The sequence below is a fragment of the Somniosus microcephalus genome, chromosome 14, assembly GCF_052327205.1.
Source record: "Somniosus microcephalus isolate GS21.2 chromosome 14, FLI_Smic_1.0, whole genome shotgun sequence".
Classification (NCBI taxonomy): Eukaryota; Metazoa; Chordata; class Chondrichthyes; order Squaliformes; family Somniosidae; genus Somniosus; species Somniosus microcephalus.
In genome coordinates, this window is record NC_141000.1 from 4137231 (window position 1) to 4161932 (window position 24702).

The window sequence follows — 24702 nt, forward strand, 5'->3', positions numbered from 1 at the left end:
GTTGGTCTGGTTACAATGGGTAAAGTTAGTTGCGAGGGAGAGGATTCTGTGGCAGTGGCTAAGAGTGATGGCTTTGGTCTTCCCAATGTCTCTCTGGGGAAGTTTTGTTTTTGCATATAATTGCATATAAATGAATATATAAATGAAAGCCTTTCTTTCTATACAGCTCTACTTTTGTTAGGCACGCAAAGTGACAATGAGGAAAAGCATGAGAGCTTTGGCTCTATTACCAGGGTACAAATTGCTGCTCTAGTTTTATTTCTGGCATGCCAAAATCCCCCTTAAAATATCCACCTGAAATTCCAGCGGAGGGGATAACGGGGCCTGGTCTGTTACACATTCTACTAGACGCCATTGTTGATCCTTACTGAAGCGTAAATTGATGTTTACACATTTCTATTTAATGCTGCAGACCTGCATACTGAAGATGCACAGGGTGTCCGACAAATAACATATCCATGGGAGACGAGTGCTTGATTCTGATCAGCCTGGTTTGGTTTTCGACAGAGGGTTTCACACATAGGCTGGGCACGAACTTCTTCTGACAGTCCGCGTTCCTCTGACACACCTGGCTAGATTCAATGGCTTTCCTGGCCGCTAGACAAACATACTGCAAACACAAAAACACAGGAGGGAGAGTGAGGCGCAGCGGGTCATACACAGCATGCAGGCAGGGGGTAATTCAGCCCTAGTCGCCTATCGAGCCCCTTCATCATTTTAAAGACCTTTATCTGGGCTTCTCTTTTCCATAGTTGCATCCTCTCAAATCTGGTAACAACTCTTGTAGATCTGTTCTACACTTTCTCCAGTGTTTCAATGTCCTTTTTGGAACCCCCTCCCCCCCTGCCCAACCCCATGCAGTTCCCCATGGTCAGTGTAGGTGGTCCACCTCACCCTATCAGCAGCTCCGTTGACCTGTTAGGTTGTGGGATCGTGTGGTGTATTAAATTCCAGTGATGTTACAAACGCTTGGGTGCACCAAAGCTGTGTGTGTGTTGCTGGATGGGGACGGGGGAGGGCGGGAGCGGAGAGGGAAGGGGTGGGGGGAAGAGAGAGGGAGGGGATGGCTGTTGGTTCTACAGTTGGCTAAATCCAGTGCAGCATATCCTCCTGAAAGCTGCTGGAGGGCAATTAGGATTCATATTCATTCCAACCAGTTAGGCTGCATTAACCACACGGACCAGTGGCAGAGCAAGTTATGTGATCCTTAGTGCCAGGGAGGGGCAGGAAATGGTGCATGAAACCGTTTCGATGCAGTTAAAAGCATTCCACAGAGTGCTGGGGAGAACTTGGCAGAAGCCTCGTAGTCCTGGTTTCAATCATTGACTCAACAGTGTGGTTTTATACATTGCTCCTCAGGGCAAAAGATCTTCCTGCGGCCGACGTGGAACCTTCACTGGGCAGAGGAGCTGGATGCGCTCGCTTTGCCAGTTCGTGAGAAAAGCGTGAAAGAGAGAGAGGGACCCTCGCCTGGCAGGGGCGGGGGGGGGGGGTGGAGAGAGAGAGAGCCTTGCCCAGCGAGAGAGTGGGACCCTTGCCCAGAGAGAGTGAGAGAGGGAAAGTGAGAGACACCCTCGCACAGAGAGACCCTCGCCCAGAGAGGGAGCGTGGGGGGGGGCGGGTGAGAGAGAGGGGGAGAGAGACAGAGAGAGGTGGGGGGGGAGGGACCCTTGCCCAGAGAGAGAGAGACAGAGATGCTCGCCCAGAGAGAGAGACCCTTGCTCATATATACAGCACCTAATACCGTATCATACCCATGGTATAAACTGCACCCAATAGTGTATTCTACTCGCTGTATAGCTCACTATATATTGTCGAGTTAAAAACCCAGATTTTGCACTGTGTCACTTAATGCCAGGACTGACCCATTCACTTTAAATGTGTTACTGCCAGGATTACAATAAGCTAATCGGAAAAGCTAGGCCCAGATCTCGATAGTGGTTGTCACCGAACCAGCATTTTCCTGTTACCTATTCAAATCTTTTCCTTTCAGTCGAGTTCAGGTCACAATATTGCCCGTGGAAACATTGATTTTGTGTAAAGACGGCAGGCTGCGGATTTCTGTGGCAATCAAACAGAGCGTGTTTGTTAAACAGCTGCTTAGTCCAGTGAGAATGGGGTTTGTAGAGCCTCACCTGGGGGATTCGCAAGTTGCCACGGTAAGAGAAGCAAATATCCACAAGGCTGTTGTTGCTGCAACACTCGGTGGTTCCATCGAGCCTCCTGTACGCTGTAGAGAAGAAAAGGTCATTTTACTGCATTGAGTCAGTGCTCGGAGTAAGCTCTAGGTCTTGTAACATAGTTTCTGAAATACTTGGGAGACTGTCGTTAAAAAATAAATCTAGCTGGTCAGTTTTAAAGACATTCCAAGGTCAAATCTGAGAAGAGCAGCATACCTGGTCAGGTACGAGTGCGGTTAACACACTGCTCAGACAACAGACACAGGCATGTGAGGGCTGGGAGAGGTCACGTGTTCCAGGCTTGAGAGTTTGAAGAGAAAGGATCCCGAACAACTTCCTGTCACTATGCGTCAAGGCCTTAGCATGAGCATGTGTGAATGGGGGAGGGAGCGGATGGCCAATGTCGCTGTCATATTCCCGCTTCGCTTTCTCAAACTGGACGCAAGCTAAGTCCGAAGCAAAATGGCTCCTGGAAAACAAACCAAGGCGGAAAATGCTGGGAACACTTGGGTAGGTCAGTGTGCATCTACGGAGAGGCGGAACAGGCTCGAGGGACGGGCCTACTCCTGTTCATATGGGAGTGGACAGACTAATGTTCCGAGTGCAGACCCATAAGAACGCAAAAGTAACAGACCGACATGAACATTAACATATCCAGAAAAAACGGGAGGGGGAATATATATATATATAGATATAAAAACCACACACACAAGCATCCGTGGAATGATGTAACAGACCATCAAGTCAAGTAATAGGCAGAAGCATTGAAGAAGTAAAAGAGAGGTGAATCGCTAAGGAACTGGGAGGCCTGGGGAAATGGGGGCCAGGTGTGAAATTAGAACGGATTTTAAAGCGCGGGGGGCAGCACAAGTTGGAAGTTACTTCAGTCCATGTTCAGGCCGGAGGAGATACTGTTCCTGAAGCTTGCACTGAGCTTGGTTGGAAGAGAGTACGAGGCCGGGGACACAGAGGTCAGAGAGGGAGCAGGGGGGGGTAACGTGGCGAGCCACAGGGGCCTCAGGGTCACGAATACAGACAGAACAGAGGTGGCCAACTAACCACTGGTCTTCAGTGTACAGACTGCAGCGTGAGAAGCAAATGCAGCGCAGTAGAGGACTCCCTCCACTGGGTGGAGAGTGCAATTACAGCCTTGCAAGTTGACATAGGCATTGACCACGCTAGATGGGAACATGGCAATTTATTACACAGAATCTACAGCACAGAAAAAGGCCATTCGGCCCAACTGGTCTATGCCCGTGCTTATACTCCCACTCTAATGACCTCTTCCCACCCTTCACCCGTATCCCTCATGTCTGAATCAAGTCTCCCCTTAAATGTTATATAGCACCGTTCACGGCCCCGGAATGTCTCAACCAATTGCTTACTTCTGAATTTAGTCACTGTTGTACTGTAGGGCAAATGCAGCAGCCAATCTGCGAACAGCAAGATCCCACAAGTGGCAATGACATAAATGACCAGATAATCTGTTTTAGTGATGTTGATTGAGGGATAAATATTGGGCAGGGCACCAGGGATAACTCCCGTGCTCTTCTTCAAATAAAGCCATGGAATCTTTTACGTCCGCCTGAGAGGCCAGACGAGGCCTCGGTAAGTGTAAATGGTTACAGCACAATAGCAGAGGGGGAGAGAAGCATGGACAATCTGACAAAGCAGAGAGGGTTGCCGTGGCCCGGGAATGTGGCGGAAGGAAGGCAGGTGGACCCCAGGGGTGTGGACCACCTCGCCGGCCGTGTACCGACGAGGGCCCTCCACCCCAAGCACCAGCCCACACCCCCTCCACTCCCAGTGGCTCTGGAACAGCCGTCCCCCATTACCAGCACCTGCTGGCTGAGAGAAAATGGAAGCAGTAGGTTCAGATCTCAAGTTGTTAAACTCATTGTTAATGTCCACACCCCAGGGGTCTACCTGCCTTTCTTCCACCACATTCCCAGGCCACAGGAGCCTTCACTTTGCCAGATTTTCCATGCTTACCTCCTCTGGACCCAGCTTTTCTTTCTTTACTTGTCCCATTACCTCGCACTATCATCCTTTTGTCATTTACTCATTCCTGACTTCCACCCTAACACAGACCTTCCCTTTTGTTTTCACTGCTGCGCTTTCCCCAGGCTCTGCAGTTGCTTAAAAACTGTTCATCTCTAACATCTTCCAGTTCTGTTGAAAGGGCATCAACTTCAAACGTTGCCTCTGTTTCTCTCTCCACAGATGCTGCCTGGCCTGCTGAGGGTTTGCAGCATTTTATATTTTTATCTCCAGTCTATACCCAACTGAGCATTGCACATCAATCAGTACCTCGACCGACGGAGCTCAGGTGCTGCAGGGTTGCCTCGTTAATACAGTATCCAGTCTGTGGTTTCACCGAGATCTCTTCAACGCACTTGTGCCAATCTTCCACACTGTAAACTGAACAGTTTTCCACATATTTAACGAGGTCGCCCGCGAACAGCCCTCTGGGTCCACTGGCAGGGGAATTCTGGAAAACAGAAGGTAAATGTGATTGAACATATCGACAGTTTCTCTCGCCTGTGCCACACCACACATCTGTTGAATGTCGTGTTTGTGGACAAGTCAAAGGGGGCTGGAATACAAAGGGGTGGAAGTGATGTTAGTTATATAAAGCTCTGGACAGACCCCCATCTGCATTCAGTTCAGGGCACCGCACCTCAGGAATTGTTGCACAGACTGGGCTTGTGTTCCCTCGAGTATAGAAGATTAAGGGGTGATTGAATTGAGGTGTTTCAGATGATTAAAGAATTTGAGAGGGTAGATAGAGAGAAACTATTTCCTCTGGTAGGGGAGTCCAGAACAAGGGGCACAACCTTAAAATTAGAGCTAGGTAGCTCAAGGGTGATGTCAGGAAGCACTTCTTCACACAAAGGGGGGTGGAAATCTGGAACTCTCTCCCCCAAAAAGCTGTCGAGGCTGGGGGTCAATTGAACATTTCAAAACTGAGACCGATAGATGTTTATTAGGCGAGGGTATTAAGGGTTACAGAATCAAGGCAGGTACATAGAGTTACGATACAGATCAGCCATGATCTAATTGAATGGCAGAACAGGCTCGAGGGGCTGAATGGCCTGCTCCTGTGCAAGTCGTGAAGTCAATGGTACCAAAGAGTAGCAACTTACTTGTACGAATGAAGGTGAGAACAAGAACATTAAACCCTTTGTCAAAGATGTTCTGCTGCCCCTGGGTTTGCAGAACTTTGACAGGCCACGCACCCGAGGGACGAGGTGCTCACCTGGTTCATCCACTTCAACCCTCAAAGTAGGTCAATGCTAGGCACAGAAAAGCATTACATTTGGTTGGCCAACAAACTAAGGGTAGCTATTTAATTATTGCAAAAGTGTTTTTATTTCCTAATCAATCTTAGTAGTGGCAACTGAAGATGATCAAATCCAAGGCGACTGTAATTCTGACAAAGAAATTCAACTCTGTAGTTTGAGTTACACAGATGGCGAGATGTGAATGGGCTGATTTGAGTATTAGTTACGAACAAACTTGCATTTATATAGCACCTTTCACGTCCTCAACGTATCCCAAAGTGCGTTACTTTTGAAGAGGAGTCACTGATGTTCTGTCGGGAAGTGGAGCAGCAGCAGTAATCTGCGGCAGTCGAGGTTCGACAAACAGCAACGAGATAAATGACCAGCATCGAGGTCTGTGAGGACACACACAGATTGGCAATTTATGCCTCGTAAATTGGTGGGTCTTTGCAAGCATCAGGGATTTTGCTTGGAAAATGCAGAAGGCAGAAGGACAGATGAAATATTCTGCAGTTTTGCTGAATTTACTTTTGGAGATTCGGGAGAAAGCTGGCCGATCTCTTTATGAAGAGTTCACGGTCGGTACAGCGAGTCAGCTCAATGCCCCAACCATGTCCTTGTTCCGTTGCCTTCTAATCGACACCAATTTGATTCAGGGACAGCAACAGGAAAATGGAGCAAGTCCTTAAACTGGTTCAGTAAGTATGGGGAAAAAAAACACTTGTGCTTTCACTACAAGGCAGTAAAATCCCTGTTGCTGATAAACAGAACTAAGGATTGGTCTGTGGTTTGGTAGTAAAGATTTGGGAGGCTGGCATTAGCAAATCCTTAAAGGGGGCACTGCCCTGTGATATTCCACTACTTCAGCACTCTTGCCTCTGAATCACTGTACAGGAACAAGGATGTCTTGCTGCAGTTGTACAGGGCCTTGGTGAGACCACACCCTGAGTATTGTGTGCAGTTTTGGTTGCCTTATCGGAGGAAGGATGTTCTTGCCATGGAAGGAGTTCAGCGAAGATTCACCAGGCTGATACCTGGGATGGCAGGAATGACGTATGAGGAGAGATTGGGACGATTGGGCTTGTACTCGCTGGAGTTTAGAAGAATGAGAGGGGATCTCATTGAAACTTTTAAAATTCTAACAGGACTAGACAGACTAGATGCAGGGAGGATGTTCCCGATGGCGGGGAGTCCAGAACCAGGGGTCACAGTCTAAGGATAAGGGGTAAGCCATTTAGGACAGAGATGAGGAGGAATTTCTTCACCCAGAGAGTGGTGAACCTGTGGAATTCTCTACCACAGAAGGCAGTAGAGGCCAATTCATTAAATATATTCAAAAAGGAGTTATATATATTTCTTAAGGCTAAAGGGATCAAGGGATATGGGGAGAAAGCAGGGACCGGGTACTGAGTTTGGATGATCAGCCATGATCTCATTGAATGGCGGAGCAGGCTCGAGGGGCCGAATGGCCTACTCCTGCTCCTATCTTCTATGTTTCTATGAATCAGAAGGTTGTGGGTTCGAGCCCCCATCCACATGGCTTGAGCACATAATCTAGGCTGACAGTCCAGTGCAGTACTGAGGGAGTGCTACACTGTTGGAGGTGCCGTCTTTCGGATGAGAAGTTAAACCGGAGCCTCTCAGATAGACAAAGATCACACAGCCACTATTTCGAAGAAGAGCAGGGGGAGTTCTCCCCGGTGTCCTGGCCAATATTTATCCCTCAACCAACATCACTAAAAACAGATTATCTGGTCATTATCACATTGCTGATTGTGGGAGCTTGCTGTGTGCAAATTGGCTGCCGTGTTTCCTACATTACAACAGTGGCTACACTTCAAAAAGTGCTTCAGTCGCTGTGAAGACCTTGGGACGTCCTGGAAGGCACTTTATAAAAGCAAGCTCTTTGTTTTCACCTCAAATATGGACCGACCTGTATGAACAAATACAGACCCGTATGAACAAATACAGACCTGTATGAACAAATACAGACCCGTATGAACAAATACAGACCTGTATGGACAAATACAGACCCGTATGAACAAATACAGACCCGTATGAACAAATACAGACCCGTATGAACAAATACAGACCTGTATGGACAAATACAGACCCGTATGAACAAATACAGACCCGTATGAACAAATACAGACCCGTATGAACAAATACAGACCCGTATGGACAAATACAGACCCGTATGAACAAATACAGACCCGTATGAACAAATACAGACCTGTATGGACAAATACAGACCTGTATGGACAAATACAGACCTGTATGGACAAATACAGACCTGTATGGACAAATACAGACCCGTATGAACAAATACAGACCCGTATGGACAAATACAGACCTGTATGGACAAATACAGACCCGTATGAACAAATACAGACCCGTATGAACAAATACAGACCCGTATGAACAAATACAGACCTGTATGAACAAATACAGACCCGTATGAACAAATACAGACCCGTATGAACAAATACAGACCCGTATGAACAAATACAGACCCGTATGAACAAATACAGACCCGTATGGACAAATACAGACCCGTATGAACAAATACAGACCCGTATGAACAAATACAGACCCGTATGAACAAATACAGACCCGTATGAACAAATACAGACCCGTATGGACAAATACAGACCCGTATGAACAAATACAGACCCGTATGAACAAATACAGACCCGTATGAACAAATACAGACCTGTATGAACAAATACAGACCCGTATGAACAAATACAGACCTGTATGAACAAATACAGACCCGTATGAACAAATACAGACCCGTATGAACAAATACAGACCCGTATGAACAAATACAGACCTGTATGGACAAATACAGACCCGTATGAACAAATACAGACCTGTATGGACAAATACAGACTTGTATGAACAAATACAGACCCGTATGAACAAATACAGACCTGTATGGACAAATACAGACTTGTATGAACAAATACAGACCTGTATGAACAAATACAGACCCGTATGAACAAATACAGACCCGTATGAACAAATACAGACCCGTATGAACAAATACAGACCTGTATGAACAAATACAGACCCGTATGAACAAATACAGACCCGTATGAACAAATACAGACCCGTATGAACAAATACAGACCTGTATGGACAAATACAGACCTGTATGAACAAATACAGACCTGTATGAACAAATACAGACCTGTATGAACAAATACAGACCTGTATGGACAAATACAGACCTGTATGGACAAATACAGACCTGTATGGACAAATACAGACCCGTATGAACAAATACAGACCCGTATGAACAAATACAGACTTGTATGAACAAATACAGACCCGTATGAACAAATACAGACCTGTATGAACAAATACAGACCCGTATGAACAAATACAGACTTGTATGAACAAATACAGACCCGTATGAACAAATACAGACCTGTATGGACAAATACAGACCTGTATGGACAAATACAGACCTGTATGGACAAATACAGACCTGTATGAACAAATACAGACTTGTATGAACAAATACAGACCTGTATGGACAAATACAGACCTGTATGAACAAATACAGACTTGTATGAACAAATACAGACTTGTATGAACAAATACAGACCTGTATGAACAAATACAGACCTGTATGAACAAATACAGACTTGTATGAACAAATACAGACCTGTATGAACAAATACAGACCTGTATGAACAAATACAGACCTGTATGAACAAATACAGACCTGTATGAACAAATACAGACTTGTATGAACAAATACAGACCTGTATGAACAAATACAGACCTGTATGAACAAATACAGACCTGTAGGACAAATATGAACAAAAGGGAATGAAGCAGGAAAACCAATGTTGGGTCTCAACATCTTGCGCAGGCTGGAACATTGTACAGGAAACTTTTTTATATCCGGCACCGACGGGACCAACGTGGTGCTGGTTCATCAAAAATTCCGGATAACCGAAAGCTATAGTAAAAGATACGGAACTGAGAGCTCCGTATAAAGCAACAAACCCTGTTGCTTAGCAGCAGCTTCAGAACAATGGCCACAAGTTCCAAGCATCTCTGTAGCTTAGCAACAGCTGCAGCCACACCCTTGCACAGCAACAGATCGGAAGGCAAGTAATAAAACTTACCTGAACCTACTCCTGAATTTTGCCGGTTAACCGAGATTTCCGGTTATTTAGGTGCCGGTAAATCGAAAGTTTCCTGTAGTTCTTGTCTAATCATTTTCAAATCTGTTCACCATTCCCTGTCTGAGACAATGTAACATAAAATAGTTTTCTCCAAGTGATATCAGACAATACTGTAGGTGCAGTAGTGATCAGACTATACTGGATACCCAGACGTGACTGCGACTCCCTGCCAGTTTAGTTCAGATGACAGATTACCTCTGTGACTTCGGTGACCAGTGCCCCGATTCCTGTATAGTAGAGAGGAAGGAGGAAGAACGGCAACGAGTACAGGACGAGCAAAGCCATCAATGCCAGGATGAAATTATGCCACACACCTGTCAAAGGAGAAAGGAAAGATAATCCTGTTTAAATTTGAAGTCAAAGAAAATGAAGCCAGCTTTGAACGTAACTTAACTCTTCCCAATCAGAATAAACAGAGAGGGAAGATTCACCTGCACAGAATACTCGGAGCTGTTGGATTGGGGATATCAACTGCAAATGATTTGTGTAGAGGTCAACGAAAGCCCCGGGGTAGACGATGAAAATAAATACTCCAAAGCCGTTAAATCTCACTTGTTCCCTGCACAGCGGAGAAAAAGCCACCGTTAAAATTCAACATCACAACGATTCTCTCATGACAAGTGACGTGCTCAACTTTAAACAAACCATACAGTACTGAGAATGGCCGAGTTGCCAAGGTATACGAGAACGTTAAAAAAAAAGTCAAGGATGAGGAAAGGCCATCCAGCCCATCGAGTTCATCCCTTCAGTATTTCAAACCCAACCCAACATTTAACTTCAGGCTGAACTCCTCCAATACCTTTGGTTTCGTGGCTTTAGGTTTGTCCAAATGTTTAGTGCCTTCTGAGTAAAGAAAATATTTCTAAGATTGGTTTTAAATGTATTTTCCACCACTTTAAATTCAGGTCCTCTTGTCCTTCTGGTCTGATTAACCTTAAAGTTCGAGGTATCATTTAATATCTTACTGAGGCTGCCTTTCATCACCTTTTCTTTATACTGCAGAGCTCTGAGCTTCTCCGAGCTTCTCTCAGAGCTCATCCCTTTACAGTTGGGATCCTGCCTGTTGTCCTTCCCTGCAGCCTCTCCAATCAATGCATGTCTCCCTTTGAACTGCCACAAGCAGAAGTGCACACAGTGCTCCGTGAGTAATGGCCAGTGCTTCTCCCCGTCCACTCCTGCAAACTTGGGATCCCAACATTCCATTTTGTTTGTTGTAGTTGCATTTCCGCGTTGTCCAGACATTGAAAGTGACTCATCTACAATCACATCAGGGCCCTTTCAGATGCTCTCTTGCTAATTCTGTCCCCTTCATTGGATCAAAATGAAGCCCATTCTTGCTTCCAATGTGCAATACTCTGCATTTACTTTCAATTTCATTTCCCTGTCCATTAAAAAAAACATTGGCTGGGATAAAGATGGTCACAGCCATAGGAGGAGTGTTCACGTCACAGCCTGTCAGACTATTTATCAACCTGCGATTCCTTCCACTACTTCACACTATTCTCCACGGGGAAGAGATCAAAGACACGAAAACAATAACCCTGAAGTGCAGGGAGTAAAGGGACATCCCACCCAATTCAACTCTTTATAATCCCAATCTTAACAGCAGCAATGGGCATGAACCGAATGAATATTAACTGTACCTGACTGCAGCCACCCCGTGGCCTGCTTCATGTATGACGCCACTGATCAGAATCGCAGTGAAAAAATATACCATCTGGCTGATAGGTAGGTTAACACCAGGCACCTGTTGATGTTAACAGGATGTAGTGAAGAGTTATTGCCAGAATTAATATCAAGTTCCATATTCATATGCTCTGTAAGGAATTACCTACCCACGTTGGTTCAGACTCAGACGTTCCATTCACTGATCTAGGACAAAGATACCAGGAATTGCCCGCAACTTAAGGAGACTGTATACCAAAAGTAATTAAAGACTTCGTATGTAGTTAGCCTACAGAATCAGCTGCTACTTGATCCTTACTATGTTAAAGCCCTCAAAAACACTAATGGGCTGATTATTCTAGATGGTGTTGAGGCAAAGGAAGATGAAAATGCTCAAGCAGATGATTGGCTGTGAAGCATTTTGCGATGTCCAGAGGATGTATAAGGCGCTATAAGTGTCAGTTCTTTCACATTACCAGAGGTCACAGTATAGATAGAATAGCTCACTCTGTGAGTGCGTCCCCATATACACAGGGATTCACCAAGGATAACGTGGCAGTGGGGTAAGCATTGAATTGATACAGGACTATGGGGAGAGAGCGGGGCAGTGGGATTAGTGTTAGATTGATACAAGGCTATGGGGAGAGATTGGGGCAGTGGGATTAGTTTTGGATTGGTACAGGGCTATGGGGAGAGAGCGGGGCAGTGGGATTAGTTTTGGATTGATACAGGGCTATGGGGAGAGAACGGGGCAGTGGGATTAGTTTTGGATTGATACAGGGCTATGGGGAGAGAGCGGGGCAGTGGGATTAGTTTTGGATTGATACAGGGCTATGGGGAGAGAGGAGGGCAGTGGGATTAGTGTTAGATTGATACAGGGCTATGGGGAGAGAGTGGGGCAGTGGGATTAGTTTTGGATTGATACAGGGCTATGGGGAGAGAGCGGGGCAGTGGGGTTAGTTTTGGATTGATACAGGGCTATGGGGAGAGTGGGGCAGTGGGATTAGTGTTAAATTGATACAGGGCTATGGAGAGAGAGCGGGGCAGAGAGATTAATTTTGGATTGATACAGGGCTATGGGGAGAGAGCGGTGCAGTGGGATTCGTTTTGGATTGATACAGGGCTATGGGGAGAGAGTGGGGCAGTGGGATTAGTTCTGGATTGATACAGGGCTATTGGGAGAGAGTGGGGCAGTGGGGTTAGTTTGGGATTGATACAGGGCTATAGGGAGAGAGTGGGGCAGTGGGATTAGTTTGGGATTGATACAGGGCTATGGGGAGAGAGTGGGGCAGTGGGATTAATTTGGGATTGATACAGGGCTATGGGGAGAGAGCGGGGCAGTGGGATTAGTTTTAGATTGATACAGGGCTATGGGGAGAAAGTGAGGCAGTGGGATTAATTTGGGATTGATACAGGGCAATGGGGAGAGAGCGGGGCAGTGGGATTAGTTTTGGATTCATACAGGGCTATGGGGAGAGAACGAGGCAGTGGGATTAGTTTTGGATTGATACAGGGCTATGGGGAGAGAGGAGGGCAGTGGGATTAGTGTTAGATTGATACAGGGCAATGGGGAGAGAGTGGGGCAGTGGGATTAGTTTTAGATTGATACAGGGCTATGGGGAGAAAGTGAGGCAGTGGGATTAATTTGGGATTGATACAGGCTATGGGGAGAGAGTGGGGCAGTGGGATTAGTTCTGGATTGATACAGGGCTATTGGGAGAGAGTGGGGCAGTGGGATTAGTTTGGGATTGATACAGGGCTATAGGGAGAGAGTGGGGCAGTGGGATTAGTTTGGGATTGATACAGGGCTATGGGGAGAGAGCGAGGCAGTGTGATTAGTTTGGGATTGATACAGGGCTATGGGGAGAGAGCAGGGCAGTGGGATTCGTTTTAGATTGATACAGGGCTATGGGGAGAGAGTGGGGCAGTGGGATTAATTTGGGATTGATACAGGGCTATGGGGAGAGAGCGGGGCAGTGGGATTAGTTTTAGATTGATACAGGGCTATGGGGAGAAAGTGAGGCAGTGGGATTAATTTGGGATTGATACAGGGCTATGGGGAGAGAGCGGGGCAGTGGGATTAGTTTGGGATTGATACAGGCTATGGGGAGAGAGCGGGGCAGTGGGATTAGTTCTGGATTGATTCAGGTCTATGGGGAGAGAGCAGGGCGGTGGGATTAGTTTGGAATTGATACAGGGCTATGGGGAGAGAGCGGGGCAGTGGGATTAGTTTTGGATTGATACAGGGCTATGGGGAGAGAGCGGGGCAGGGGGATTAGTTTGGGATTGATACAGGGCTATGGGGAGGGAGTGGGGCAGTAGGGTTAGTTTTGGATTGATACAGGGCTATGGGGAGGGAGCGGGGCAGTAGGGTTAATTTTGGATTGATACAGGGCTATGGGGAGAGAGCGGGGCAGTGGGATTAGAATTGGATTGATACAGGGCTATGGGGAGAGAGCGGGGCAGTGGGATTAGAATTGGATTGCTGTAGGATAGATCCGGCAGACCATGAGCTCTCTGTGCTATTACCCTCTATTGTCCTACAGAAGGAGCTGAAACGTTACGGGTTCTGCAGCACCAAGGTCATTGCTTTGGACAGGGTATTGTCCAGCTCCCTGCCCGCTCAGTGGCTCGAAGCCCCCTTTGCTGAGGTACTGCGCTGTGAACAACAGGGTCCCAGATTCAATCTCTGGCTGGCGCTGAATTACACGATCTGAGCTGCGGGAAGCTGTGGGGACAGTGCACTTGGCCTCAGCGTGCCACTCCCCATCACTATCCAGTGACCCCTGCTGGGAGTGTGTTTGTGTGGACGTTGTGCGAGGGTAGAATGGTTCTGGACCCTCGGTTCCTTCGTGTCTCGCGAGCCTGACGAAACTCACGGTCCAGCCTCACAGACGGACAATGGCTGTTTGGGTGTGATCCCGGAGTCCCGATGTGATCCCACCAGAAGGGGAGTGCCAGGAGAATATTGGGGGGGGAAAAAAACGTATCATTCTTAAATGTACATGTGGTGAGAACAGAAGCAATGGGAACAGGGGTAGGCCTTTCGGCCATATTCCATTCGGAGAAGTGGAAGAACAAGTAATTTGATCATTCAGAACTCGAAAATACAGAGGGACCATAATAGCTCTCAGACCTTGTGGGACTCCGTACAGTAGCAGGATGATAAGGTTCTACCATGGCAGATGCAATGTATTATTCTGCTGCTGAGGTACAGCGCTACCTCTTTAATGCCACAAAATCTGTCGAGTAAACAGCCTTTCCTTTCTAACCTCCCCATCAATTCTTTTTCTTCTCATCTTAAATTTGCACCCTCTCGTTACCCTTTCGCTGACCAGTGGAAACAAAACGTCACTATTGACCCGATCACAACCCCTTCACAGTCTTCAGGTCGCCCCTTAAATCTTCTCAAGCACCAACGGGAAAAAAAAGCCCCAACTTCTCAAGTCTCTCTTCACCTCTGGACTCAGGCCACTTACCACCACTTGTAGAATGCGTTCGTTCTCCGCTGTCGGGCTCTCCGCTGTCATCAGTGCCAATGTCTGGGAGAGGGTTTTTGCCAGAAGTATCATTGAGGCAAACATGGAGACCACTCCAAAGACCATTCCCAGGCTGAACCTGGAAGATCAAAAAACACTTCATGATCCAGCCAATTATTTACTAGAAATAATTGAAGCGACACCACAACAAATGCTTCAGTCAGAACACACTGATGTCTGTGAGGGGCACTGAGGTAACAGGAGCATCATTGGGTACTTACATTTATATAGCGTCTTTCACAACCTCAGGACATCCCAAAGCGCTTCACAGCCAATGAAGAACTTTTGAAGTCTAGTCACTGATGTAATGTAGGAAACGCAGCAGCCAATTTGGGTCCAGCAAGCTCCCACAAACAGCAATGTGGTACTGACCAGATAATCTGTCTTTTTAGTGACGTTGATTGAGGGATAAATATTGGCACCAGACACTGGGTAGAACACTCCTGGCTCTTCTTTGAAATAGTGCCCTGGGATCTTTTACGTCCACCTGAGAGGGCAGACGGGGCCTCGGTTTAACGTCTCATCCGAAAGATGGCACCTCCGACAGTGCAGCACTCCCTCAGCACTGCCCCTCCAACAGTGCAACACTCCCTCAGCACTGCCCCTCCGACAGTGCAACACTCCCTCAGCACTGCCCCTCCGACAGTGCAACACTCCCTCAGCACTGCCCCTCCGACAGTGCAGCACTCCCTCAGCACTGCCCCTCCGACAGTGCAGCACTCCCTCAGCACTGCCCCTCTGACAGTGCGGCACTCCCTCAGCACTGCCCCTCCGACAGTGCAGCGCTCCCTCAGTACTGCCCCTCCGACAGTGCAGCGCTCCCTCAGTACTGCCCCTCCGACAATGCAGCACTCCCTCAGCACTGCCCCTCCGACAGTGCGGCACTCCCTCAGCACTGCCCCTCTGACAGTGCGGCACTCCCTCAGCACTCCCTCAGCACTGCCCCTCCGACAGTGCAGCACTCCCTCAGCACTGCCCCTCCGACAGTGCAGCGCTCCCTCAGCACTGCCCCTCCGACAGTGCAACGCTCCCTCAGCACTGCCCCTCCGACAGTGCAGCACTCCCTCAGCACTGCCCCTCCGACAATGCGGCACTCCCTCAGCACTGCCCCTCCGACAGTGCGGCACTCCCTCAGCACTGCCCCTCCGACAGTGCAGCACTCCCTCAGCACTGCCCCTCCGACAATGCAGCACTCCCTCAGCACTGCCCCTCCGACAGTGCGGCACTCCCTCAGCACTGCCCCTCCGACAGTGCAGCACTCCCTCAGCACTGCCCCTCCGACAGTGCGGCACTCCCTCAGCACTGCCCCTCTGACAGTGCGGCACTCCCTCAGCACTGCCCCTCCGACAGTGCAGCGCTCCCTCAGCAGTGCACTGTCAGAGGTGCCGTCTGGATTTTGTGCTCCAGTCTCTGGAGTGGGAATTGAACCCAAGTGCTCCTGACTCCGAGGCCAGGGTGCTCCCCACTGAACCACGGCTGACACTTTGCCCTTGGAAGGTGCTGGTGGCCCGCCTTCTTCAACTGAAGCGGTCTGATACAACCAAGTGGCTTAGTAGGCTACAGTGGTGAGGGACTGGAGTCACACATGTAGGCCAGACCGGGCAAAGATGGCAGGTTTCCTTCCCTGAAGGACATTCGTGAACCAGTTGGGATTTTATCTCTATATTTCTTTTTACTGTTGCTATATTGAAAGACAGTGAAGGCAGTAGAGGCCAAGACATTAAATATATTCAAGAAGGAGTTGGATATATTTCTTAAGGCTAAAGGGATCAAGGGATATGGGGAAAAGGCAGGGACAGGGTACTGAATTTGGATGATCAGCCATGATCTCATTGAATGGCGGAGCAGGCTCGAAGGGCCGGATGGCCGACTCCTGCTCCTATCTTCTATGTTTCTATGTTTTCTAAATATCAATATAATGACTCCCCCAATTGCTCGGCTCCAAGTGCTGAAACTCAGCACAGGGGGAGGCCATTCAGCCTATCGTGTCTGTGCTGGCTCTCTGAAACAGCTCTGTAATTAGTCCCACTCCTCTCCAGACCCTCTAAATATTTATCCACTTCCCTTTTAAAAGCTGTGAGGGATTCTGCTTCCCCCACTGTTTCTGGTCGGGCATCCCGTGTACCAGCAGCCAACTGGTTGTAGGACAAGCAATCTGAGAACACCGAGGCAGTAGATGGATGGAGAGAGTTGGTGCAGTAGTAGAGCTGGGTGTCCGCAGTGTAGCTGTGGAAGCTGACCCCATGTCTGCTGCTGATGTTGTAATAAATAAAAAAACTCCAAAACTTCGTCCTTTTGATGGTCGTCACTCCTTCTCAAAGTGCCCCAATACAGAAGATCGCATGGATGAGGAAGGCCATTCGGCCCATCTTAGTTCAACCATCCAGAAAGATTCCACACTTCTGGCATCTAATTGGTTCATGGATTTCTTCATCACCAAGATCGGCACAATTTGTTCAGCCACATTCACTCTTTGCTCCTTTCTCCTTGCTCACAAAGCCACACATCCTGCCTGTCCCTGTCTTACCCTAGCTCTGTATCCCCGTCTCTAGTTTCTTCTCAGGGACCTTTCCAAGCTTATCTCATCTACGAGACCCACCTCCTGCTCTCTTGACCCCATTACCACTAAACTCCTAATCACTTAAATCTTCCTTCCTGGCTCCCATGCTGGGTGATATTATAAGTGGTTCCCTCTCGTCAGGTATGTCTTCACCCCTTTAAAAACCACTATCCTCACCTGTTCCTCAAAAAAACCCACTCTTGTCTTAGCTAACTACCTCCCCACCTTCAACCTCCCTTTCCTATCCAAGGGCCTTGAACATGTTGTTACCTCTCAGATTTGTGCCCATCTCTCCGGCAACTCCCTGTCTGAATCTCTCCAATTCCCACATCACCAACACGGCCTGAACCAAAGTCATAAGCAAAATTTCCTGTGGTGCATCATCCACCCTCGACCTCTCCGCATCCTTTGTCACGGTCGATCACACCATCTTCCTCCAACACCTCTCCTTCAATGTCCAGCTCAGCGGGACTGCCCTCACTTAGTTACCTATCGGATTATAGCCACAGTTTCTCTACCCAACCCCACACCTTGGGAGTCCCACAACGATCCATCTTTGGCCCCTCCTCTTCCGCATCTACATGTTGCCCCTTGGTAACATCTGCAGACGTGGGATCAGCTTCCACAGGTACACCGATGATACCCAACTCTACTTCGATACCAACTCTCTCGATCCATCCGGTGCCTCAATGTTGTCAGATTGCTTTTCTTAATACCAGTCATGGATGATCCAAATTCCCTCCAGTGAAACACTGATCCAATGTCTTCAGCTTCCTCCACACACTGCGTTCCCTCACCACCGACTCCATCCACCTCCCTGGCTTCCGCCTCTGGTTGAACCAGACTGTTCACAACCTCGGCACCACTATTTGGCCACAAGCTGAGCTTCCGACACCATATTACACAGGATTACATCGGATATACGGCACAGAAACAGACCATTCGGCCCAACCAGTCCATGCCGGCGTTTATGCTTCACTCGATCCTCCTCCCGTCTTTCCTCATCTAAATCGATCTCTCTATTCCCATTTCCCTCGTGTGCCTGTCTAGCCTCCCCTTAAATGAATCTATACTATTCGCTTCAACCACTCCCTGTGGTAGCGAGTTCCACATTCTCACCACTCTTTGGGTAAAGAAGTATCCTCTCCATCACAAAGATCGCTTACTTCCACTTACACAGAATTACATAAAATGTACAGCACAGATACTGGCCATTCGGCCCAACCGGTCTATGCCAGATTTATGCTCCACACGAACCTCCTCCCACCCTACTTCATCTCACCCTATCTGCATAATCTTCTATTCCTTTCTCCCTCATGTGTTTATCTAGCTTCCCCTTGCATTTATACTATTCACCTCGACCACTCCCTGTGATAGCGAGTTCTGGGTAAAGAAGCTATATCTATATGAAACCCTTTCATAATCTTAAAGACCTCGATCAGGTCACCCCTCGGTCTTCTCTTTTCTAGAGAAAAGAGCCCCCGCCTGTTCAAACTTTTCTGATAGTTATAACCTCTCAGTTCTGGTATCATCCTTGTAAATCTTTTTTGCACCTTCGCCAGCACCTCGATATCCTATTTATAATATGGAGACCAGGACTGTTCACAGTACTCCAAGTGTGATCTATCCAAGGTTTTCTAGAAGTTTAACATAACTGCTCTGCTTTTCAATTCTTTTCCCCTAGAGATGAACCCCAGTGCTTTGTTTGTACTTTTTATGGTTTTGTTAACCTGTGTTGCTACTTATAATGATTTGTGAATCTATACCCCGAGATCCCTTGGCTCCTCTACCCCATTCAGACTCTTATGTTCCAGGGAGTAGGTGGCCTCCTTATTCCTATCAAAATGCACCACTTTTGTAACATCGATCACCACAGCCCATCTGCTGCTGAATCCCTCATCCGGGCATTTGTCACCTCCAGACTCCGACTATTCCAATGCTCTCTTGGCCAGTCTCCCACCTTCCAGTAACTTCAGCTCTCGCAAACTGCTGCCCGTATCCGATCTCGCACTAACTCTTCACAGTTACAGTGTAGATTCAGCACTTTAGGATGACAACACTTACACAATGAACTTTATGAAGTGGTCACATTACTGATGAGCTGATTTTTCAGATGCAATCCTGGCGAGGCAGTTAATTGCACGAGCTACAGTTAAACTGAACTTACCAGGAGTACAGGAACTGAGGTCTCCATCGTCCCAGCTTCAGAAAGAGCCGATTCAAGAGGGTAGTCTGCCACCGTATGTGGAAGGGGGCAACGCTGATCCCATGATTTGTCAGCCATTCCTCGTACCAAGCCTTGAGACTGGGAGATGACTGTACAATCAGAGGAGACTGGGATCAGTGTCGCTACCAACAAACCCACCCAATAATCTTAAAACATCAAGGTTTATAGGTCGGAATCCAACAGTTTATTAAAAAGCTAACATTGTCAAAACTAGCTCCATCAAAATGTAAAGGGAGAGCGCGTGCGTGCGACAGAGAGTGAGGGGGATGGGGGGCCAAGAGAGTGAGGGGGATGGGGGGCCGAGAGAGTGAGGGGGATGGGGGGCCGAGAGAGTGAGGGGGATGGGGGGCCGAGAGAGTGAGGGGGATGGGGGGCCGAGAGAGTGAGGGGGATGGGGGGCCGAGAGAGTGAGGGGGATGGGGGGGGGGGGGCGAGAGAGTGAGGGGGATGGGGGGGCGAGAGAGTGAGGGGGATGGGGGGGGGGCGAGAGAGTGAGGGGGATGGGGGGGCGAGAGAGTGAGGGGGATGGGGGGGGGGGAGAGAGAGTGAGGGGGATGGGGGGGGGGGCGAGAGAGTGAGGGGGATGGGGGGCCGAGAGAGTGAGGGGGATGGGGGGGGGGGCGAGAGAGTGAGGGGGATGGGGGGGCGAGAGAGTGAGGGGGCCGAGAGAGTGAGGGGGATGGGGGGGGCCGAGAGAGTGAGGGGGATGGGGGGGCCGAGAGAGTGAGGGGGATGGGGGGGCGAGAGAGTGAGGGGGCCGAGAGAGTGAGGGGGATGGGGGGGGCCGAGAGAGTGAGGGGGATGGGGGGGCCGAGAGAGTGAGGGGGATGGGGGGGCCAAGAGAGTGAGGGGGATGGGGGGGGGGGGCGAGAGAGTGAGGGGGATGGGGGGGGCGAGAGAGTGAGGGGGCCGAGAGAGTGAGGGGGATGGGGGGGGCCGAGAGAGTGAGGGGGATGGGGGGGGCCGAGAGAGTGAGGGGGATGGGGGGGCCGAGAGAGTGAGGGGGATGGGGGGGCCGAGAGAGTGAGGGGGATGGGGGGCCGAGAGAGTGAGGGGGATGGGGGGGCCGAGAGAGTGAGGGGGATGGGGGGGCCGAGAGAGTGAGGGGGATGGGGGGGCCGAGAGAGTGAGGGGGATGGGGGGGCCGAGAGAGTGAGGGGGATGGGGGGGCCGAGAGAGTGAGGGGGATGGGGGGGCCGAGAGAGTGAGGGGGATGGGGGGGGCCGAGAGAGCGAGGGGGATGGGGGGGCCGAGAGAGCGAGGGGGATGGGGGGGGCCGAGAGAGCGAGGGGGATGGGGGGGGCCGAGAGAGCGAGGGGGATGGGGGGGGCCGAGAGAGCGAGGGGGATGGGGGGGGCCGAGAGAGCGAGGGGGATGGGGGGGGCCGAGAGAGCGAGGGGGATGGGGGGGGCCGAGAGAGCGAGGGGGATGGGGGGGGCCGAGAGAGCGAGGGGGATGGGGGGGGCCGAGAGAGCGAGGGGGATGGGGGGGGCCGAGAGAGGGGGATGGGGGGCCGAGAGAGTGAGGGGGATGGGGGGGCCGAGAGAGTGAGGGGGATGGGGGGGCCGAGAGAGTGAGGGGGATGGGGGGGCCGAGAGAGTGAGGGGGATGGGGGGGCCGAGAGAGTGAGGGGGATGGGGGGGCCGAGAGAGTGAGGGGGATGGGGGGGCCGAGAGAGTGAGGGGGATGGGGGGGCCGAGAGAGTGAGGGGGATGGGGGGGCCGAGAGAGTGAGGGGGATGGGGGGGCCGAGAGAGGAGGGGGATGGGGGGGCCGAGAGAGGGGGATGGGGGGGCCGAGAGAGGGGGATGGGGGGGCGAGAGAGTGAGGGGGATGGGGGGGGGGGCCGAGAGAGTGAGGGGGATGGGGGGCCGAGAGAGTGAGGGGGATGGGGGGGCCGAGAGAGTGAGGGGGACCGAGAGAGTGAGGGGGATGGGGGGGGGGGCCCCGAGAGAGTGAGGGGGATGGGGGGCCGAGAGAGTGAGGGGGATGGGGGGCCAAGAGAGTGAGGGGGATGGGGGGGCCAAGAGAGTGAGGGGGATGGGGGGGCCGAGAGAGTGAGGGGGACTGAGAGAGTGAGGGGGATCCGAGAGAGTGAGGGGGATGGGGGGGCCGAGAGAGTGAGGGGGATGGGGGGGCCGAGAGAGTGAGGGGGATGGGGGGGCCGAGAGAGTGAGGGGGATGGGGGGGCCGAGAGAGTGAGGGGGATGGGGGGCCGAGAGAGTGAGGGGGATGGGGGGGCGAGAGAGTGAGGGGGATGGGGGGGCGAGAGAGTGAGGGGGATGGGGGGCCAAGAGAGTGAGGGGGGTGGGGGGCCAAGAGAGTGAGGGGGATGGGGGGGCGAGAGAGTGAGGGGGATGGGGGGGGCCGAGAGAGAGAGGGGGATGGGGGGGCCGAGAGAGTGAGGGGGATGGGGGGGCGAGAGAGTGAGGGGGATGGGGGGGCGAGAGAGTGAGGGGGATGGGGGGGCGAGAGAGTGAGGGGGATGGGGGGCCGAGAGAGTGAGGGGGATGGGGGGGCGAGAGAGTGAGGGGGATGGGGGGGCCGAGAGAGTGAGGGGGATGGGGGGGCCGAGAGAGGGGGATGGGGGGGCCGAGAGAGGGGGATGGGGGGGCGAGAGAGTGAGGGGGATGGGGGGGGGGGGCCGAGAGAGTGAGGGGGATGGGGGGGCCGAGAGAGTGAGGGGGATGGCGGATCCCTGGGTGTCCTGGTTCCTGATCCCCGGGTGTCCCGGCCCCTGATCCCCGGGTGTCCCGGCCCCTGATCCCCGAGTGTCCCAGTCCCTGATCCCCGAGTGTCCCTGATCGCAGGGTGTCCCGGTCCCTGATCCCCGGGTGTCTCTGATCCCCGGGTGTCTCTGATCCCCGGGTGTCCCGGACCCTGATCCCAGAGTGTCCCTGGTCCCTGGGTGTCCCTGGTCTCTGGGTGTCCCTGGTCTCTGGGTGTCCCTGATCTCTGGGTGTCCCTGGTCCCTGGGTGTCCCTGATCCCTGGGTGTCCCTGATCCCTGGTCTCTGGGTGTCCCTGATCCCTGGTCTCTGGGTGTCCCTGGTCTCTGGGTGTCCCTGATCCCTGGGTGTCCCTGCTCCTCGGTGTCCCTGATCCCTGGGTGTCCCTGATCCCTGGGTGTCCCTGATCTCTGGGTGTCCCGGACCCTGGTCCCTGGGTGTCCCTGGTCCCTGGGTGTCCCTGGTCCCTGGGTGTCCCTGGTCTCTGGGTGTCCCTGGTCTCTGGGTGTCCCTGGTCTCTGGGTGTCCCTGGTCTCTGGGTGTCCCTGGTCTCTGGGTGTCCCTGGTCTCTGGGTGTCCCTGGTCTCTGGGTGTCCCTGGTCCCTGGGTGTCCCTGGTCCCTGGGTGTCCCTGATCCCTGGGTGTCCCTGATCCCTGGGTGTCCCTGATCCCTGGGTGTCCCTGATCCCTGGGTATCCCTGATCTCTGGGTGTCCCTGATCCCTGGGTGGCCCTGATCCCTGGGTGGCCCTGATCTCTGGGTGTCCCAGATCCCTGGGTGGCCCTGATCTCTGGGTGTCCCTGATCCCTGGGTGCCCTCGATCCCTGATCTCTGGGTGTCCCTGATCCCTGGGTGTCCCTGATCCTTGGGTGTCCCTGATCTCTGGGTGTCCCTGATCCCTGGGTGTCCCTGATCCCTGGGTGTCCCTGATCCCTGGGTATCCCTGATCTCTGGGTGTCCCTGATCCCTGGGTGGCCCTGATCCCTGGGTGGCCCTGATCTCTGGGTGTCCCAGATCCCTGGGTGGCCCTGATCTCTGGGTGTCCCTGATCCCTGGGTGCCCTCGATCCCTGATCTCTGGGTGTCCCTGATCCCTGGGTGTCCCTGATCCTTGGGTGTCCCTGATCTCTGGGTGTCCCTGATCCCTGGGTGTCCCTGATCCCTGGGTGTCCCTGATCCCTGGGTGTCCCTGACCCCTGGGTGTCCCTGATCTCTGGGTGTCCCTGATCTCTGGGTGTCTCTGACCCCTGGGTGTCCTTGATCTCTTGGTGTCCCTGATCCCTGATCTCTGGGTGTCCGTGATCCCTGGTCCCTGATCTCTGGGTGTCCCTGATCCCTGGGTGTCCCTGATCTCTGGGTGTCCCTGACCCCTGGGTGTCCCTGATCTCTGGGTGTCCCTGATCCCTAATCTCTGGGTGTCCCTGATCCCTGGGTGTCCCTGATCGCAGAGTCTCCCGGTGTCCCCCTCAGTCGGGTGTAACGTTGATGCCCAGGCCGCACCCAGGGTCCTTACCTTGAGCGCGGAGTCGGCCAGGTAGAGAGCGCACCAGAGGCCCACTGGGCCCAGCACCGCGGCCGCCGGCACCATCCCCCCGCAAATAGACACCGCGCACTCCGCGCCCCGTCACCGAGAACAGCGCGCCGCGTCATCGGACACAGCGCGCCGAGTCACCAGCTCCTCCCGTGGCGGCCATCTTAGTAAAGGAGCAGAGTGTGAGAAAGAGAGTGAGTGAGAAATTTGAATGACGACCAAAAACTCCCATAACTACTAGGGGAAGAGAGAAACTGTGTAACACTAGCGGCACACTATGTTACAGCTTGCCATAAACAGAGGGACAACCACTAAATATAATTAAAGAGTATATACAAATTATATGAATGTATATTTATACACTCAAGGATATATCTGTTTATACACTGTATGGGTAGATCTGCGTTTATGTGTTCAACCATAAATGTTTTTCGATGCTTTGGCAACATAAGATGTACCTTATCATGCCAATAAAGCGATTTGAATTGAATTGAATTGAGTGAGAGTGAGAGTGAGAGTGAGTGAGAGAGAGTGAGAGTGAGAGTGAGAGTGAGCGAGTGAGCGAGTCGAGTGAGCGAGTGAGAGAGAGAGTGAGTGAGTGAGAGAGAGAGCGAGCGAGTGTGAGCGAGAATGTGTGTGAGAGAGAGAGAGAGAGTGAGAGAGTGTGTGAGTGAGAGAGTGAGAGAGTGAGAGAGAGAGTGAAAAGAGAATATAAACTGGCAGACTACCTCACGACCATCAGAGACACAAAACAGAGACAGACCCTCACCAGGTACAGACTAAGCGAC

General features: G+C 51.3%; 1 protein-coding gene across 3 annotated transcripts in view; it reads right to left on the bottom strand.

Moving 5' to 3' along the window:
* The window catches only part of mbtps2 (membrane-bound transcription factor peptidase, site 2), a 38946-nt gene extending 14875 nt beyond the window's left edge, over positions 1 to 24071 (bottom strand). For 2 of the 3 annotated variants that reach the window (XM_086006149.1, XM_086006147.1), the window contains exons 1-9: positions 23897 to 24048; positions 19598 to 19746; positions 14811 to 14949; positions 11310 to 11413; positions 10098 to 10225; positions 9862 to 9980; positions 4491 to 4671; positions 2136 to 2230; positions 415 to 610 (exon numbers count right to left, since the gene is read on the bottom strand). In XM_086006149.1, coding sequence (XP_085862275.1) covers positions 415 to 610; positions 2136 to 2230; positions 4491 to 4671; positions 9862 to 9980; positions 10098 to 10225; positions 11310 to 11413; positions 14811 to 14949; positions 19598 to 19746; positions 23897 to 23971 — 1186 coding nt within the window. In that variant the 5' untranslated portion in view covers positions 23972 to 24048. Of the gene's footprint in view, positions 1 to 414; positions 611 to 2135; positions 2231 to 4490; positions 4672 to 9861; positions 9981 to 10097; positions 10226 to 11309; positions 11414 to 14810; positions 14950 to 19597; positions 19747 to 23896 lie in introns of all 3 variants that reach the window. The other variant, XM_086006148.1, reaches the window with a different exon arrangement.
* Between the last annotated feature and the right edge of the window lie 631 nt (positions 24072 to 24702).